At 26.2% G+C, this 18,843-nt stretch overlaps 5 protein-coding genes across 7 annotated transcripts; 2 read left to right on the forward strand and 3 right to left on the reverse strand.

Moving 5' to 3' along the window:
- On the reverse strand, window positions 1-5,516 carry LOC132919479 (regulator of nonsense transcripts 2). The gene is made up of 3 exons (XM_060981125.1): window positions 1,797-5,516; window positions 867-963; window positions 1-812 (listed from the first exon to the last, which is right to left on the reverse strand). The coding sequence occupies exons 1-2, from the start codon at window positions 5,171-5,173 to the stop codon at window positions 948-950; spliced, it is 3,393 nt and encodes a 1,130-aa protein (XP_060837108.1). The 5' UTR covers window positions 5,174-5,516; the 3' UTR covers window positions 1-812; window positions 867-947.
- Window positions 5,517-5,652: 136 nt separating this feature from the next.
- Window positions 5,653-9,780, forward strand: LOC132919480 (protein KRI1 homolog). Of its 2 annotated transcripts, none has more exons than XM_060981126.1 (11): window positions 5,653-5,774; window positions 5,933-6,051; window positions 6,125-6,362; window positions 6,713-6,861; window positions 7,002-7,162; window positions 7,239-7,374; window positions 7,863-8,075; window positions 8,147-8,278; window positions 8,392-8,673; window positions 8,733-8,896; window positions 9,153-9,780. In XM_060981126.1, the coding sequence occupies exons 2-11, from the start codon at window positions 5,974-5,976 to the stop codon at window positions 9,754-9,756; spliced, it is 2,157 nt and encodes a 718-aa protein (XP_060837109.1). In that variant the 5' UTR covers window positions 5,653-5,774; window positions 5,933-5,973; the 3' UTR covers window positions 9,757-9,780. The 2 variants fall into 2 exon arrangements, with proteins under 2 accessions (XP_060837109.1, XP_060837110.1); XM_060981127.1 differs by having other exon boundaries at window positions 5,676-5,872.
- Window positions 9,781-11,189: 1,409 nt separating this feature from the next.
- LOC132919481 (ubiquitin carboxyl-terminal hydrolase isozyme L3) lies at window positions 11,190-14,702 on the forward strand. Of its 2 annotated transcripts, none has more exons than XM_060981129.1 (9): window positions 11,190-11,298; window positions 11,503-11,586; window positions 12,306-12,317; window positions 12,868-12,996; window positions 13,076-13,221; window positions 13,283-13,424; window positions 14,126-14,201; window positions 14,274-14,332; window positions 14,400-14,702. In XM_060981129.1, the coding sequence occupies exons 2-9, from the start codon at window positions 11,554-11,556 to the stop codon at window positions 14,496-14,498; spliced, it is 696 nt and encodes a 231-aa protein (XP_060837112.1). In that variant the 5' UTR covers window positions 11,190-11,298; window positions 11,503-11,553; the 3' UTR covers window positions 14,499-14,702. The 2 variants fall into 2 exon arrangements, with proteins under 2 accessions (XP_060837112.1, XP_060837113.1); XM_060981130.1 differs by having other exon boundaries at window positions 11,275-11,389.
- A 702-nt stretch (window positions 14,703-15,404) lies between these two features.
- On the reverse strand, window positions 15,405-15,875 carry LOC132923381 (E3 SUMO-protein ligase ZBED1-like; the record flags this gene model as incomplete). Its single annotated transcript, XM_060987351.1, has 1 exon — window positions 15,405-15,875. A coding segment is annotated over exon 1 (426 nt), but the record flags the coding sequence as incomplete, so codon positions are not given.
- A 92-nt stretch (window positions 15,876-15,967) lies between these two features.
- LOC132919127 (uncharacterized) lies at window positions 15,968-16,966 on the reverse strand. The gene is made up of 2 exons (XM_060980473.1): window positions 16,793-16,966; window positions 15,968-16,678 (listed from the first exon to the last, which is right to left on the reverse strand). Exons 1-2 carry the CDS (start codon window positions 16,964-16,966, stop codon window positions 15,968-15,970), a joined length of 885 nt encoding a protein of 294 aa, XP_060836456.1.
- Window positions 16,967-18,843: the final 1,877 nt, after the last annotated feature.

Here is an 18,843-nt window from a genome sequence, read left to right on the forward strand (position 1 = left end):
TATTTAGCAATATTAAATTCGGTTTATTACACATAATCTTACTGCTACAGAGATAATTAGTAAAATACAATATTTTGAGGAAAACATTGTTTACTGTCAATTGATAACAGGCAAATTATTAAAATAAACACATACTAAATATAATATTTTCAATATATGTATATATGTTCTTAATTTAAAATATAATAACAATATAATATCAACAAACAATTGTATATATTTACAAATTTACAGTCTACTTAGAATTTTACTAACAACATTGTGGGTAGGTATTATGTTACTTCAAACATTATTTTCATCAAAAACTAAATAATTTAGTATTCAAATATTAAAAAAATATATAGTAATTTAGTAATTGTAGCACTAAATATATAGTATGTAATAGATGGTACAATTAAAAATATTTATTATTTACATCTCATGTTTTTACACAAAATAAAACAGTTAAGTAAGACATATGTTATTGTTAAAAAATTAGTATTGATTAAAAATGAAAAACAATTTATCAGTCAATTATTGTCTTGGACAATAGTTATGTAAATAACTATAATTTTAGCAACAGTAATAAATACAATTTAAAATATACAAGAAATATTATTATATTTTATGAAAAAATAAAATAAAATATAGCTTCACTAAATTTATAGTTTATTAGAACCATGGTTCAATAAATTACATTCAGAGTATAATAAAAGTTCATCATATTAAATTATTACAATTTATAACAAAAATAAATATTATTTTTACTGGAACAAATAATAAATATACATATCATAATTCATTTTGTTTACTTGTACTTCTTTATGGAAATGCTGAAAAAAAAAACTTTTTAAAAATATATTTTATTATTTGGAGTTAAAATTTACCTTAAATTAATATCACAAATATTTTGGGTAATTCTCATTGTGTTCAGTTTCAGACCAAGCATGGAGCTATTCTTTGATTCATCAAACCCATTTGTCACTTTAAGATAAAAAATAAAATAAAAAATTAGTACATAAGATTTATTAATGAACGTAACTATTGGCTCTGTTTATGAATGCATATAATATACAAAATATTATTCTAAAAATATACTATTGTATTTTGTAATGAGGTTTGTGTTCATATTATATCATGAATAGTGTGCTTGGATTTATATGCTCTAAAAACTTTAAAAATATGCACGATATACAAATTACAAATTATCACCTCATTACTATGCAACCATCCCCCATGTACTCAATTTTTTTTTAAATACCTACAGTAAAAATTATTTTCCGATAAAAGTTAATAATAATAATGTATTAAAAAATAATTATTTTTTATTTTAATTATTATTTCATGTAAATAAAAAAAATAATAATAAGACTACCTTTGTCCTAAATATTCTTTAATCATCATTTTTTAGATCATTATCACTCATTTTATTTGTTTTTTATTAATATATTTTAATGTTAGTACCTATTATATAGTAATATATATAACTTATTAATGTTTATTTTTAGCCAATAATATACTAACATAGTTAATAGAATTTAATTTCAAATTGTGTAAGTAGTATTAACTGTTTTTACTTTTCCCATAAATTTTGCTATAATCTTAATATTTTGATACAGAGAAATATTGAATTTTTGGATTTGAGACTGTTGATCTATAATTGCTCTGTGGTTGGTGATAAATTTTACATAGCTTGATGATTGGTTGTTAATAAACCAAGTTAAGTCATATTAATAAAAATTATCTACAACATGGGTATATTAGTATTTTATATGGACAACATATGGATTGACTAGATGAAATATTTAAAAGATTACCTTTTTTTCTTCCCAAATATTGTTTCTGCGTCTGGTGTTCCTTTATTTGGTAGGAGCTTCTTATCTTTAAAAGCAGTAGTAATTGGTTTCTGCATTACTTGAGCTAAATCTTTATAATCTTCCTCTTCTTGTCTATTATTGATGTCCAGGGTCAGTTGCTTTACTCTTCTTAATTCTGCCTGTTCAGCCATTTCTTGGCTCTTCAAATTGGATGCTAATTCAGAATCCACTGGCACTTGCAAGCTCTTGAATGTTTGTTTGTTTCCTTTTTTCAACATCAATATAAAGTTTACAGAGTTATCTTCATTAGTATTCTGTAACTGCTCGTACGTCTTTTTACTGTATTTTTTTAAATGAAATGGTATTGATATTTCTGTTTGTGGACGTGTCGCTTCTTTTGTCCTTTCTTGTATGTTATCGCTAACCATTTTATCAAAAGATTCTAAAAATTCAAAGTCTTCAGGGTCTTCAATTTTACGGCGAACTGGTTCAACTGGAATTTTATCACTACAAACAGTGCCATCACTATCTTCGTCTTCTGTATAATCCATATCAGAATCGTCCTCTTCTAAATGTTGTTTATCATCGGCTTCTTCATCAATAGTTGATAGTTGAGATTCTTCTTTTTGTTTGAGATTATACTGTTGAATAAGTCTTTCTTGGAGTAGAATAACTACTTTTTGAGCTTCAAGAAAACAGTTTTTCATCTTCAAATTAGGTCGAAGTTTTTTTAATATGTCTGTAACTAAGTAATCTACTGTAACAGGAAAAGGATTTTGGGTATCCCAAGTAGTACTTGATTTTTTTAACCAAAAATAATATTGAAAGTATAAAATAAAGCAATCTAATTTAAGTTTACCAGGGCCTCGATTGAAAAACTCACCACAAGTGTCAAGTAAAACACATATAAGTCTCAGTCTAAATAAATTTTCAGGAGGATCAAATGTGGAATAAAAATCTGGATCATATACTACACCAAATGACACAAGACTATACAACACTTTGAAGACATCGTTGCTTTCTATTAATCTATAATTATATAGCTCACCAAAATACTTGATCATAGCTATTCTCCTTTGATTAAACTTTACCAAGTTTGTTTCAAGACCCACACGAATATCTTCCATAACTCCATCCACGACACGTGTTCCAATTGAATCATCATAATCAACAAAAGCAGCAACTAAACATGCCAAATCTGATATCATGGGATAAGTAACATTCCAAGCTTCAGTCAAACATTTTATCAAATAAGTTTTCTCTGCACAATTTTCCCAGTCCATTTGTTTAAGAAGATCTAAAATTATGTTCTCTTTTTCAGGTGCGTCTTTTAGCTCATTATAAAGTAAATGTCTGATAAATTCATGTAATATAGGTCTCTGCTTTTTCATAATTGCTGGCGAATCAGTAGGATTTACAAAGTAATAAGCATTTTCAATCATTGTGACATATACAGGTCTTAGAGCTGAAATGGATTTGACCCTCATCATTTGTTCCAAGTAAATTTTGGTACGATGATGGCTATCTGGAGAACGGTACAAAAATCGTCCAGCTGTTTCTAATAAAGCACAACCCATTTCTATGTGATGATGACTAAAATCGTTTAGTAACATTTTAAAACAATGCAACGCTTCAGATTTAATCATAAGGTTAAACTTAACCATTTCTCCAATATAGCGAACAACTTTAAGTTTAGTTTCAATATTAATCTGATCTTTTTTCTTTACATTATATCTAAAATCACTTTTTAATAAAGAACAAAGTTCAAGAGCCACTTCTGGCATTAAAGGATTTAAAATAGCTACTAAACGTGTATAGAATGGCAATAGATCTACTCTGGTTCTAGGGACACTGAATAAAACTTTAACTAATTTTTTACGATTATTTTTAGTATTGAGATAAATTAAAAATTCAATAGCTAAATTGTCAATCATTTCTCGATTAACACACTTTGGTAATTGTTCAATAAATGATTCAAATATAACTTTGGTACCAATGTTGGATACTTCAACGTCCACAGCATCTTTAATATCTGATAAACTTTTCTTTGTATTACATTCAACTTCAGGTTCTTCAGGTTCTTCAATCTTCTTATTTTTATCAGGAATATAATTACTAAGATTTGGAAATTCTTCATAAAACTTTTGAGTTTCTTCATCTTCCCAAAGACTAGTTAATTCCGATAATGTCGGTGTTCCTACAATATCTAGTTCTGAATCAGTCAAATCCTCAGTTGAACTATTCTTTTTTTCTTCTTTTAATACAATAACTGGTTCATTGAGTATATCAGCAAAAGTTAAAGCCGAACTATAAAGTTTTTGATATATAACATTCATTTGTTCATTTTTAGCTTTACGTTCTGGCCTTAGCTCACCTTTGGTTTGTAATATTTTTTCATTTTGTTTTTCAGCATACTCTAAATCATTATGCATTCTCTTTATATGATTGTTTAAAGAAACATAATATTCTTTCAATAATGCTCTTACGTTTTTCTGTTTGTCACTAGAAATCATATTACTTTTAGGAATTTCAATATCAAACTTATCAGCTAGATCTTGCATTTCTTTAGGAACTAATCCAGCATAATCATCACCACAATATTTACAAAAACTAAGTATGATATTTAAATTATTATGTTCCTGTAGATCAGAGTTAATCAAAATAGTTAGTATATTGCCAAGCAAAACAAGACCTTCCTTTTGAGGAATAATACCAGCAGATGTAAGTTCAGCAAATAGCCTAAGATCAACCCTAAATTTGCTCATATTAGCTATTTTGTCATCTTTTTTAATATTTAATATTTTTTGCCATTGCTCAAAGAAAATTTTTGAGAAATCTGAGTAAGTTGTGTTTAATTGAGTGCATAATAATATCATGGCATCAATTTCTGTCATTTTTAGTTTGATTTCAGTTAGAGCTGATACAACTTCTGATAGATATTTAGTCAAATTCAAAGAATTCATGTCTTTGAGTAACTGGTCAAGTTGAGGAGGAGGGAAATTTTTAAGTTTTCTAATGAACGCTGTATTTTTTTTCAAGCTAGAATCTCGTTTAGATATATCAGATTCATCAGGAAACACACATTCTTGATTATTTTGTCTTAATATTTTCTTTTCTTCTTGCCTGGCAACACATTCTGAAATAAAACTTAACAATGTTTCTCTTTCCTTTTTTTCTATGTCTTCTTCGGTTTCTACTTGAGTAGCCACAGGTGGCAATTCTGTTGATTCAGATTTCGCACTGGTAGATGGTATAACAGGAATATTACCAATTGATTGCCGCACATTATCAACAACTTTGGAAAGTTTTTGTAATGACTCGGATACTTCTACGGGAGATTTAGACACTTTAGTTCGTTTGGTACAGTCGTTCTTCATGATTTCATAATAGATAAAATACTATTATTTCTTACTAAATATTTTGTTGCTTTTGTTCAACTTCTACACGAAATAACGCACACTAAACTTTTAACATTAACCATTAAAATATTTAGAGCGATATTAAAATTTATATTTTTTAATTAACTGTAATACTGTGGTTATACTCACAATTATTATTGACTTTGACAACAGAATCATAAATAAATATCACAATTCACAATTATAAAATGTGCAATGTAATCTGAGAGCTGAGACACTGAGACTGAGTAAGTACTAAGTAATAGTCATTGAGATTTGAAAATTTACATTAAACAAAAAAAACATAAAATGACTATCACAAGAAAGCGACAGATATTAATTTATGAACGAATAAAATATTATGTTTATGTTATTTAAACGTGGGTATCATTGTTCCGTGGTATCATTTTTTAAACATTTTATAGGTTAACAACATGTGATAAGAAATTGATATGATAAAGAATCTCGTGTGGAACTGTGGACAAGTATAATGTGTAGTGTGCACATATTATTGTACTGTACGGCTGTCGGCTATAGACGATAGACCGCTAACTAGCTAATTTTACTAAGAAAATAAGAAGTAAGATTTAGTACTTTTAAGTTTTAAGCACTTTTTAATTTTATATCAATTTTCAATAGTTGACAAATTAGTAATAACAGGCTACAGATAACTAAATTGTAGTGGTTTCTATTACTTGAAAAGGACGAAATTATTGATTGCTATTTCCGTTTTTTCAGAATAAATGTTTTAATTTGTCGTTGGTATTTAATAATTCAAAATGGACACATATGAGTCGAATTCGAAGGACAATAACAACATGAGTTCAGATGAGGAAGATGAAGACGAAGAAGCCAAGGTTTGTTTTTTCATTACAATATTTAAATCTAATTGATTGAAAATAATATTATGTCAATTGTTGAATTTTATAGGAACTGACTGATGATGTTGAGAAAAGTTTTTTTAAAGCATTGTCTTGTCTTAAGAAAGACGATCCCAAGATTTATGATGAATCCGTTAAATTTTTTGACTCATCAGCCACACAACAAAGTATCAAAAAATCAACTGAAGGCAAAAACCAAAGTTTAAATCCTATTTATTTAGAAGAATACAAAAGGAAAATTTTATTAGAGCGTGGACCTGAATTTGATGACTCCAAAGAAACTAATGGTAAATTGTTTTGAAATTAAGTCATTTAAGGGTATATTGGCATAAATCTAGTTTAGTTTCAGCGCTCATGCTAGTTTTTCAATTTTTCTTTTGGAAACTTATGTATTTTAATGAGTTTAGAACGATAGTGCAAAAATAAATTGGCATAAATGATTAGATTATGGGTTAAATAAATCAAGATTTTTAATGATAAAGAATTGAAAAATTTACGTAGGTGCTAAACTAGATTTATTTCAGTATATTATAATATTATGATACATTTTTTGTTTTTATTGAAATATAAGATCATTCTTTTTAAATTCAAATTAATTTAACAAACATTTAGTTAAAATATATATTCTATAATATAGAAGTCCTTAAGAAAGAAAAAGTTCGAATGTCATCACCCTCTTATGTAGAAGAACAACAGGCTATTAAAGAAAGTTTTAACTTTGCACTTGATGATAATTCAGACGATGAAGACATACTTAAGCCACGACTTAAGACCAAAGAAGAACAGGTAAATTCAAAACTATTTTATAATTACAAAACTGATTTATTTTATCAAATCTAAGATTAAAAGTAATTTATAGAAAATATGTATTGTGTAAAATGATAACCATCAAAATTATTGTACATAGTATATTTTCTTTGATGTAGGAAAAAGAAGAAAAAGATTATTTAGAATGGTTAAAAGGAAATCGAGATGAACTTGAAGACGAGGAAACAAAAAAAGATCTTCAACACTTACATGATTACTGGAACAATCCTAATTTAGATGAAGGAGAACAGTTTTTATGTGATTATATCCTTAATAAAAGGTAATTTTTAATTTATTTCCAACATATTAATATGTAAACGTACTATTAATTATGAATTTGTAATTTGTATTTGTAGATTTTTAGAAAAACCAAAAGAAGAAAATTTAATAGAAGATGAAATGAGATTTTCTGAAGAAGATGAAATGCTTGAAAAACATGAAGAATTTGAACATAAATATAATTTTAGATTTGAAGAACCAGATAAAGAATTTGTAAGAAAATAATAAAATATTTATAATATTTCATTATACTAATATACTTTATATATCCATCATTGTTGATGATAACTTAATATTCAAGAAGTCAGTATTCTTAGATTTGTTCTTGTATACTTTGATCGATGTTGTTTGGATGATATTTGATACAGCATTAATATATAAAAACTACTATTAAGATTGGTTAGTGTTAGTTTTACTACATATTTATATTATCAATGATATACTAACATTTTTTTTTTTATCTATTTGAATATAAATCTTGTTGTTTAATTTTCAAAATTGGTTTCTTAGTTATGTATTACTGTAATACATTATTTCAAAAGTTGAGGAAATACTGATATATTATTTTACTTTATTAGTTTATATAAACAATTAAATAATAAATATGTTTGTAAAATAGGTTGAAAATAAAACTAATGAAATACATGCTGATATCAATAAATTAAGTAACTTTATTGAACTATAAAATTATTTGTTTTCAGATCAAAACTTATCCTCGAACTATGGAAAATTCTTTAAGACGTAAAGAAGATAAACGCAAGAAAAAGCGGGAAGAACTAACTGAAAGAAAAAAAAAAGAATTAGAAAAGCGGTCCTTAGAAATCAAACAACTTAAAAAACTTAAAAAAAAAGAAATTATTGATAGAATTAGAAAACTTCAAGAAATAACTGGAAATAAACGTGTAGGATTTGAGGTATGTTTATTAAATCATGAATATTTTATTAAATTATTCAGATAATCTAATATATTAACTTAATATTTTAGGATACTGAATTAGAAGAGGATTTTAACCCAACTGAATATGATCGTAAAATGCACGAGTTATTTGATGAAGAGTTTTATGATAAAATGGATGATGAGAAACCAGTGTTTGACGAAGAAGAAGATGAATTTATTGTAAGTTGCTTAATTTTTACCTATTTACTAAAATAATTGGAAATAAATATCTTTTTAATTAAACAATTATTTCTGTTTGTTGTTGTACTATAATTATATTTTTGTCTTATTAGATGGATTGTGACTATGATCCAAGTATGGATAAGAGAGCCAAAAAACAAACTAGGGCTGCGAAACGCAAAGAAAAAAAGAAATTAATGGCTGATGAAGATGAAGATAACACAGAAATCGACCATACTAAAAAGATACCAAAATACAATCCAGCGAATGGATCATTTGAAAAATACATCGATGAATATTACAGTTTAGACTGCGAAGATGTTGTTAGTGGTGTTCCAACCCGATTTACTTACAATAAAGTTCTTCCCAATGATTATGGCCTGACAATTGATGAGGTACTATAAAAGTAGTAATGTTGCTATAATATATTATATATAATTGTATATGATGTTAGATTTTGAGAGCTGATGATAATGAGCTTAATAAGTGGTATCCTCTGGGCAAATTGACTAAAATTCAACCTGAAGCTGTCCAAAAATTCGAGGCCAAGATTTACAAACGAAAAGCTAAAGATATTGAATTAAAAAAGAAAATGTTACCTAGCCTTTTTAAAGAAGAGTATGTTTTACAATTATTAATTAATAAGTTATTCATATATTTAACAATATAATATTTTATTATTAACTTAAAAATTTATGTAATGTATTAATATGATTTTTTTCTTACCATATTTTTATTTCTATAATTATTTCATAATTTGTAATTTATAAAAAATAAACTTATTAAAATTGCATAGTAGATCATGAAAAAATATCTAGATTTTAAGTATATTACTTATAATGCACTTTAAATGTTTGTTTTGTTTATTTTTTAGACTTGATGAGGTTAATGAAACGCAAGAAGAAAATAAAGAAATAACAACAACAAAAAAGAAGAAAAAGAAAAAGAAATCTACAAAAAATGTTTTTAAAGTTGAAGAAGTTTTGCCTAAAAATAATGATGATCTTCAGAATGAAAAAGGAAATAATAATAATCAGTTAACAAAAAAGACCAAATTTATGAAAAATACTCAGAATAATTCAATTATAAAAAATGTCAAGAAAACTGAAAATAATAAAATTGATAATACTCAGAATAATTCAAGTATAAAAAATGTCAAGAAAGTTGAAAATAATAAAATTGATAATACTCGGAATGAAAATAAAATTGTTAAAAATATTAAAAAAACAGTAAATAAAACAGAAGACAGTAAAATAGATCAAATTCAGAATAAAAATAAAACTGTTAAAAAGGGTGAAAAACGAAAATTAAACCATACTCAGAATGGATCGCATAAAAAGCAAAAGTTCTCAGTTAAAAAATATAAATCTAATAAAGAACCTAGTGCTTTAGAATCAATGACGGATGACCGATTGAAAGCATATGGAATAAATCCAAAAAAATTTAGAAATAAATTAAGATTTGGTAACAATCAATAAAGCAATTTATTAATTAAATATAAATTGTTTTTATTTTATTTTATTTAGGTTACAAATTCATCTAATATAGTAATGAATAATAAGTGAACTAAAATTAATCATATCTACCTTATTCTAAGTAGGTCCCAAAAGTTGTTTCCTTATTTAAGTATAAAATATTTTTTTTCACATGACTACATTATTAAAAAAAAATTTTAATATATAATTTCTACATAATGTAATCATGTATAAAATGTCTTCTAGTTGTAGTAAAAAAACAAAAAAAAAAATATTTAATATCAATGAATAGTGCTAATAGCACTATGGCAGACTGTTGGCCAATTTCACTGATAACAATAATCTTTTTAGATGTACCAATTACATTGATTAATGTTATGACCATTGTTTAAATTTAATGGAAATGAAGACTCTTTTAAAAAAATATATATTTACGTGCATTACTCCATCTAGACATCTAGTTAACATAAGCAATGACAGGGGCGTATTTAGAAATGTCTTAGGGGGGGGAGCACAAACAAAAAGTTCAAATTTGCGTACATGGGGTGTAGAGTTGTAAAATATCTCATATAATAAAAATAAGTATAAAATACGGTGAATGGGGGAGGGCACGGGCCCCATAGGCCCCTCCCTTAAACATGCCTCTGAACAATGAGATATTTTAATATTCAGGTACGCACATTTCACTTTTATGTACCTTTTCGAGTACTGCTTATTGGTTATGGTAGTACTCTGAAAAGTGGCATTTCTATTAAATAAATGGTTTTTAATAAAAGAGCATGTTTTGCAATGATCAATGTCATTTGAATCCTGATATTGTACAATTATTAGGTTATTATTATTTATATATTAGTATTATAGGTATACAGTATCCTGTGAGGATTTCCCCTTTGCTATATCTCTTGAAATACTGGAGATATATGATAATTTTTTTTTTTTTATGAGACTCACAGAGACAAGGATTATAGATATTTCATATTTCATATTATTTAATTTAATTTAATGTTTTGATAAAAATGTTAGCAATAATAATTCTTTATTTAATTATTTTAAAATATTTAAAAAAAAATCGAAGAAAGCCATTTTAAAGTTAATTCTTTTAAAAATGTTGACGTTTTAACATTTTATTATTTTTTTTTAATTTTAAGAATATATTTGTATTATTATATGGGCACGAGCCCTCAAGCCACGTTTGATAATACTGGTACTATATAGTGGTACTTATATTTATATAGTTTTATGGTATTAAATAATTTCAACAAAACTGTCAAAATTTAAAATTAATTTTGCACGGATTATACACTCGACACGTCCATGACGAAAATACACCGACATAGAAAATATGGTATCCACTATCCAGTAAAATTATTAAAAATTAAGTTTGAAAAGAACGAAAGAGCTTTTATTGCATTTGGCTACACTGTTTGAATTGCAGAGTGGAAATAATACGTCATGATAAGACAAATTTGCCGACTAACAGGTAAAAACATTAAAACAATTTATTAAAAATTTGTAACTGAACTCACTGAAGCGCTGACTGTTAAGGTAACGGTAGTTTTTTGAGTTTTTTCACGTATGAAACCGACTAGGAATCAACAATAGTTTCTAGTCATTCAACTTTGAACTTTCTACCAAAGCATTGATTATAGAATTCTCTATTCTATAATCAATGACCAAAGTCAATTTGTTCATATTTTATAAACTTATATTTTTTTATTTTCATCTATTAATTTTTTTTTTTTTTTATAGGTACATATTATATTTTATTTCGTGTAAGTCTCCAGTTCCCAAAGATTAAGAATGTCTTGGATACCTTTAGAATCTAACCCGGCGGTAAGTAAATCTAATTTACATCAATTTAATGGAAATCATTTTGGAAAATATTAGGTATTTGCTTTTTTTTTTTTTGTGATTGGTATTTTTTTTAAATACAAGTTAAACAATTGACGGTTAGAATTTAATTCTTGAATGGTTTTTATTTGATTTATTTTTTATATAGCAGTATAATATAAAGATCTTAATGCTATTAGACAAATTGCAAAACTTTTAGATTTTAAGTCGTATATATTATAATTTATAGAATAATAATACACTCTTATTTACATATTTCTAGTAGATTCAATAAGTCATACATATTATCAATTTAACTTAATATTGCACAGCTGTAGAAGAAAAATGTACATATATTTGTTTAAACATCCAAACATCAGCACACACGTTTGTAAATAAAAAAATCTAAATATTTTTTTTAAAAACAATAAATAATTTTAAAATTATTCTATCTAATAATTCATTTTCTACATACACACCTTGTAATCAAAATTATTGTTCAAATAATCCTAAATTGATATCTATAAACCATGAAGATTAATGATAACTTTAATTGTCATGTTATAAACCTTTTAATTTATTTTGTCAATAAGTTAGTAATATTGTTTTTGTTGTAAAAGTTTCTAGTCCTTATTATCATTATATGCTTTTATAATTAATTTAATTTACAATTGATATAAATTCATATGTTTAATATAATAATTTATGCATTTTTGTTTTAGGTGATGAACAAGGTAAGAAATAACTTTAAATACTTTTGGTAATGAATGATTAATACAGGTAAAAAGTAAAATATTTGAAATTTCAACTTTAAAAAGGTTTGTAGTTGCGATATCTTGCAATTAGTATAGAATTAAATAATTTTTAATTATTTAATTTAATTTTCCATTACACGTTATGCAATATTTTCTGTTAAAAATTTATCAACTTTTGTTCAAAGTATTATAATGTAAATGTTTTTATTTGATGTCCATTACACTTTTCAATCATTTAAATTATCTTGTTATCTGGCATAAACTTCTTCTACTGTAATGGGAAATTGAGTTGTTAGAATGATTTCTGTTGTTAGAGTACATATTATGCTCATTATTAATTTGCCTATTTTTTGTCAGGTGATTAAATCACCCAATGAATATTAGTAGATACAAATATTTTTTTTTTAGTACCTAATATAATTTAATTAATTTAGTCATCTATTAGTTAAGTTTGTTCTATAAGCTTTAATTTAATTTTTCTATCAATTACTGTAAACATGAACATTTTTAATGAATAAATTTGTCTTAGTTTTTGCAAAATTTGGGAGTACCAAAGGAATGGGAAGTATGTGATATTTTTGGATTCGGGCCCGATGAACTTGCAATTGTTCCTAGACCAGTTGCTTCTGTCATTTTATTATTTCCATACAATGACGCTGTAAGAATTATTTGATAATTTATTTTTTCTAATGATTAATTACAATTTATCTTTAATATTTTATTAATTTTATTTACAGTATCAAAAACGTAAGGATGAAGAAGAGTTAAAATTGAAAGATAAAGGTCAACAAGTATCGGATGATATATATTTTATCAAACAATATGTACACAATGCTTGTGGAACCATGGCTTTAATTCATAGTGTTGCTAATAATAGAGATAAGTAAGATTGATTGTCATTATGTTTACCATGTTACTTATGAATAAAAATTTAATCATTTTAGAATCCAATTAAATGAGGGTATATTAAAACGTTTTTTGGACGATGGAAAAGATATGTCTCCAAGTGACCGCGGTGAGATGTTAAAAACAGCTGAAGATATAATTAATACTCATAGAGAAATTGCTATTGAAGGACAAACTGCGGTAAATATTTTTTTTTATTATTTTTAAAAAGTGTTAATATTTTCTTTTGTGTTCATAAAGTAACATTATTGTTTCCTAATAATTTCAAATTATAAATTAAGCAAGGATTTAATTCTTGTTCTTTTGGTTAATCTAATTAATTTTCAAAGATTTTTTTATTTTGAAATGCATTCATCTATATACCTAGCTTATTACTATTACTTGTGCTTTATAGGTTTTATCTATTACTTATTAAATTATTAATAAATTATTATTTAACACATTTTTGACAATATGTATTTTTAAAGAATTGTCAATACCCATGGTTTTAAACTTATAATTTATAATTAATTTAAAAAAATAGAAAATAGATTACTAAATAACTTTTATTCAAGTGTCACTTATAGATGAAATCTTATATAAAATATAAGTAATGCAGGTATACATTTTTTTCTATGATAAAAAATAGTTATTGTGCTAAAAAGTACAGATTGTGTACCTTAATGTAAAAAAAATATATTTTAATTTGAGGGTTTATTATTAGTTTTAAACAAAAACCTTAATCAATATGTCCAATGAACTCCAGTAGTAGCATTATATTTTAAATTTTAATACAATTTGATATAGAAATTAAACAACATTTATTTTGTTGTTTATAATTGGTAGGTTAGGTATTCTTACTTAAAATCCCAGTACCATTTTAAAATTATGTATTATTTTAGGCACCCAATCCAGAAGATGTACCACCTTATCACTTTATTGCCTTTGTTTGCAAGGATGGAAGCTTATATGAACTAGGTATGAATAAAATATATTTATTAGTATATGTTATTAAAATTGATTTAATTGAATAATTGTTTTTTTTTTTAGATGGTGGAAAGTTTGATCCTATTAATCACGGATCTACAAGTCCAGATTCATTGCTTGAAGTAAGTTTGTAATTTACAATTTTTACAAAACAATACATTATTTAACTATGTATTTATTTTATTATAGGATACAGTTAATTTAATCCAAGAAAAATTTGTTGTTCAAGATCCTGACAGTTTATACTTTACCTTACTAGCATTATCAAATGTATGTGATGCTTACTAAGGATTGAAAATTGCATCATTTTTACATTTACTGAGAAATTTTTTTCTCTTTAAGCTGATTTCTAATATTAATATTATCTATCTACTTTTTATAAAAAAATATTAATATTTTTATGATAATATAATACAAATTTAATTTTTATTTTTGAATTATGATAATTTCTGTAAAGAAATAAATTGTATATTAAATGGCCAGTTAATTTAATTGATTTTGATTATTTCATTTTATAGCAATTATAGTAAAAAGCTGAAAGTGATAGTTTTTATTGATAATTGGTCTGAAAAAAGAACATAGGAACGTACTTTTAGTATATAATGATTATTATGGTACACGTGAAATTAAAAATGTCGTGCTGAAACCCGTATTATCCGTAATTCACGCGAATCACGTATATTTGTACAAAAACTTACACGTGAATTTAAAAGTAATTGTTAATATTGTAGATTTCACAAGTGAATAGCCAATAATAATAGTAATCATTGTTATGCTGTAGCCAAGCCGAAATATATAATGCAGGATAATCGGCGTATGTTAAGAAAGAGTGGATAGGACTGTGTACTTGAATCGAATAATAATTAAAATAAAAAAAAACCAATATATACTTTAGCATTGGGCACAATATGTAATATGTATATTAAAATATACGAAAAACCAAATAATAATAAATGAGAAATATGGGTGCCCATGATTTACTGAATTAACAATAATATTCTTTCATTTTCATTTTAAATTGTGATAAATATTGAATACAACCAAAATATAAATAAATAAATAATAATAATACCCACGGAGTGATAAATAATTAATAATTACAAAACAACACGTGTTCCAATAATAATAACAATAATAATAATTGTTAAACTAAACATTATAAGTACTATAGTTTTAATTATTTCAACAAAATAATTTTCTGTTTTGGTATAAAAAAACTAACATGTCTACATTTTCAGGAAGAAGGCAACTTCTTTTTGGTGTCACAATATTTCCTGCCGTTGAGAAGCACCTCTCTGAACTTGCTGATGTAGATGGAACTGCTAAATATTTCTTGGCAATAGCTGCTATTGCCGGATATTTATTTTCACGTGTTCTCCACCATTCTAAGGGATTTAAATCAAATCGTAGTTGAGGCTCTGAAAGATACCCCGTAAACTGCGTAGAGGCATCATTCGTACCAACAGTAAAGTCTTTGTAAATAAATGCTAACACATTACTCATCTGAAAATCGTTTTTTTCTTCTTCGTTATGATTTGTAATGTTCGGAGCGCTTGATTGAATAAGCTGCAAGACATATGAACGAATTATCTCTCTAGCCTCTACAGGTTCATAATCCATATCTTTATATCTTGGATCAAGAAAAGAAGCGATGTGTCTTGCAGATACCGTTTCGTTCCATATTAATTCAAAACGAGTAGGTAGGTAGTTAGTTGATATGAAATTGTATTTTTAAATCGTTCCGTCATACTATCATCTTAAACAGCATGTTCATAATGGGAAGTTAAAATCGTATGTATTAAAGGTCGTACCATTGAAACAAAAGATTCTAATTCTCCGGAATAAAAAATGTAGTAAGAGCTTGCAATGGTTTCAGAAGTACTAATAATTATTGAAACTGACCATTCAGATTCTAACATTTCTAATTTTCGAGCAATACTGGATACTGTAATGGTACGATCTGAGAGAACATTCATGATAGGTGTTCTATTTAAATATAATCTTTCTAACATTAAAAAACTAGAATTCCATCTCGTTTTGCAATATTGTAAAAGAGTTAATTTTGGTTTATTAAGTTGTTGCATTTTCTCCAAAGCCTTAATTGCTATCGATGAATGTTTAAAATGACCAACAATTTTACTTGACTTCATTAGAATACTTTGAATTTCATCATCCGAAAGAGTTTTATTAACAGCTAGCCGCAAAGAATGTGCTGCACACGTTAATCCAGATTTTTCCATATTATCATTTAGTTCTAATTGTGATACAGCACTGATGACATTTGCAGCGTTATCTGTTACTATTGCAATAGCTTTTTTTTCGATATCCCACTCTACAAGTGATTTCTCTAAATGACGTGCTTTATTCACAGCTGTGTGTCGCTCGTCAACTTCATGAGTAGTCAATGTAAATGATTTTGGAATCCATTGTTTATCGATAGTGTGGCAGATAATTGTAATATATGATTCCTGAGATCGGGATGTCCAGCAATCTGTTGTACATGACACACTTGTTACTTCATTTAATTAATTTTTAATTATATTTGTTATATCACTTGTCAATAATTTTAAACGATTTTTTACACTTTGTGGAGAACATGGCGTATAATTTGGTTCAACAACGTTCATGAAATGTTTGAAACCGGGACTTGAACAAAATGAAATAGGCATCTGATTTATAGCTATCATTTTCGAAAGGGCTTTATGAATTTCTTCAATTCTTTCAGAGATCAGAAGTCTATCTGCCGTAGTGTTCATTATATTTTTTTTTTGGCATTTTCGACTTTTTTGGGAATTTGAAATAAAATTTAATAATATTAAAATTATTAAGTTATAAGCATTTATTTTAATATCGAATGACATAACTCTTTCTAAAATAGCCTATCTGGAAAATATTAATAATAATTTTGAACGTCTGCAGGTATATAATTATAAAGTTATTAATTATTAATTATTATGAACATTTACAATGAATTTATTATTTTATGATTACAATTTAGCATAATATTAATAAAATATTAAAACGTTAAGGGTCTTAGACTTGAGTGAAGCTATAAGAAAAGATTTTCAAGTTTAAATCATATCCAAGTTGGTTAATTATTATAGTGACCAATAAGTAAGTTAACATGTTTTTTTTTATTTTAAAGCTATTTAATTATCCTATCAGCCGACATTATACGCAATTAAACCAGAAATTATTCAAATTATTATTATTAAATTGAAAAAGTAAACATTTTTTTTTTATCAAAAATTAGAATTTTTAAAAATAAATCTCTTATTACTCCAAATTTAATATTTAGTATGGGTTTTTTTTTGTTTGTATATTATTTTACTGAAAAATACCTACCTAGAATACCTTATAAGTTTGGTTTTCATATATCTTCCACAATTGCATAGTTTGGACGTTATTGTTATTTGTTTCATCATTTCATTAACAAGATTTTATCGATTTAAAAAGATAACCGACGATTTTTAGATATTTTACCTGGTATGTGCATATACTGTAGATTTAATGATTAATTCATATTTCGATTATATTTTTCATCCCACCATTTAAAAATGTTTAATATACAACCATAAAATATAATAGAATAATTTGCGTTAAGGTAGATCTATGTAGATTCAGTCTATTATAATACTATTTATCTATTCTAAATTAACTCGCCATATTATCGTTTGCTTAGCTTCGGGGCGCCAAAATGATTATACAACCAATACATATGACGTACTTTTGTATAATAGTTTAAAATATTTATCGACATCATTATTGCAGGCCGCGGTCGCGCATTTCTCCGTCGTTGTACATATTATAATTTACGACGCGTAAAAGTTCGCCTACACGACGGTACCTATTCAATCGTATTTGAAGCTATACCTATGTAATGTCGTATTCGACCATCATCCCGATATAATATTATGATTTATGTTCGCAAGTTTCTCTGTTACGACCGAACACAAATTTATATAGATCTGTCTTGTCCGACACGTACAGTGAATACCTACACATTTCGCGATGTGCGCGAATGTGTCGATTTTAATTTGTTCTCCTACAAAGGTCAGATACTCAGATCTGGTGTTAATGATGGCGTTATGTTATGTATGAATTATTTGGGTTCAAAACACCTACGAGTATATGCCCGAAATCGTACATGAGAATAAATAAAAACATTTTTACAAACGATAGTGTAGCTGCAGTGTAAACAAACGTTATATTCCGCCCGGGGTCAGATGAATGGATATGACGCGATGTATAATATATCATTATATCTTGGATTCATGCATATTATACAACAGACACGTGTAAAAAAAATGTCATATGACTTCATAAAATCAAGTATAAAAATATGTACTTCATTTTTTTTTTTTTTTGATTTTTTGTTGTTCGCTTATGTACCTACTACTCGTATAATATATAAAACGTATTTTTTATGTTTACATTTTCGTTTCAGAACTTGGTGCTTCCGCATAGTCAAATTTAACCCGCTGTGTGGTGGCTTTTGTCGTTCGGCATCCGCAAATAACGATGGATAGGCCTACATGAAAGCCTTCTAATAATCATCTTTATAACAGTAGCCCTATATCTTCTAGGCGTTTGCATGAGTTATGCGAGTTGCTTAGTCATATATGCGAAGTAT

This window comes from Rhopalosiphum padi, chromosome 2 (genome assembly GCF_020882245.1).
Source record: "Rhopalosiphum padi isolate XX-2018 chromosome 2, ASM2088224v1, whole genome shotgun sequence".
Lineage (NCBI taxonomy): Eukaryota > Metazoa > Arthropoda > Insecta > Hemiptera > Aphididae > Rhopalosiphum > Rhopalosiphum padi.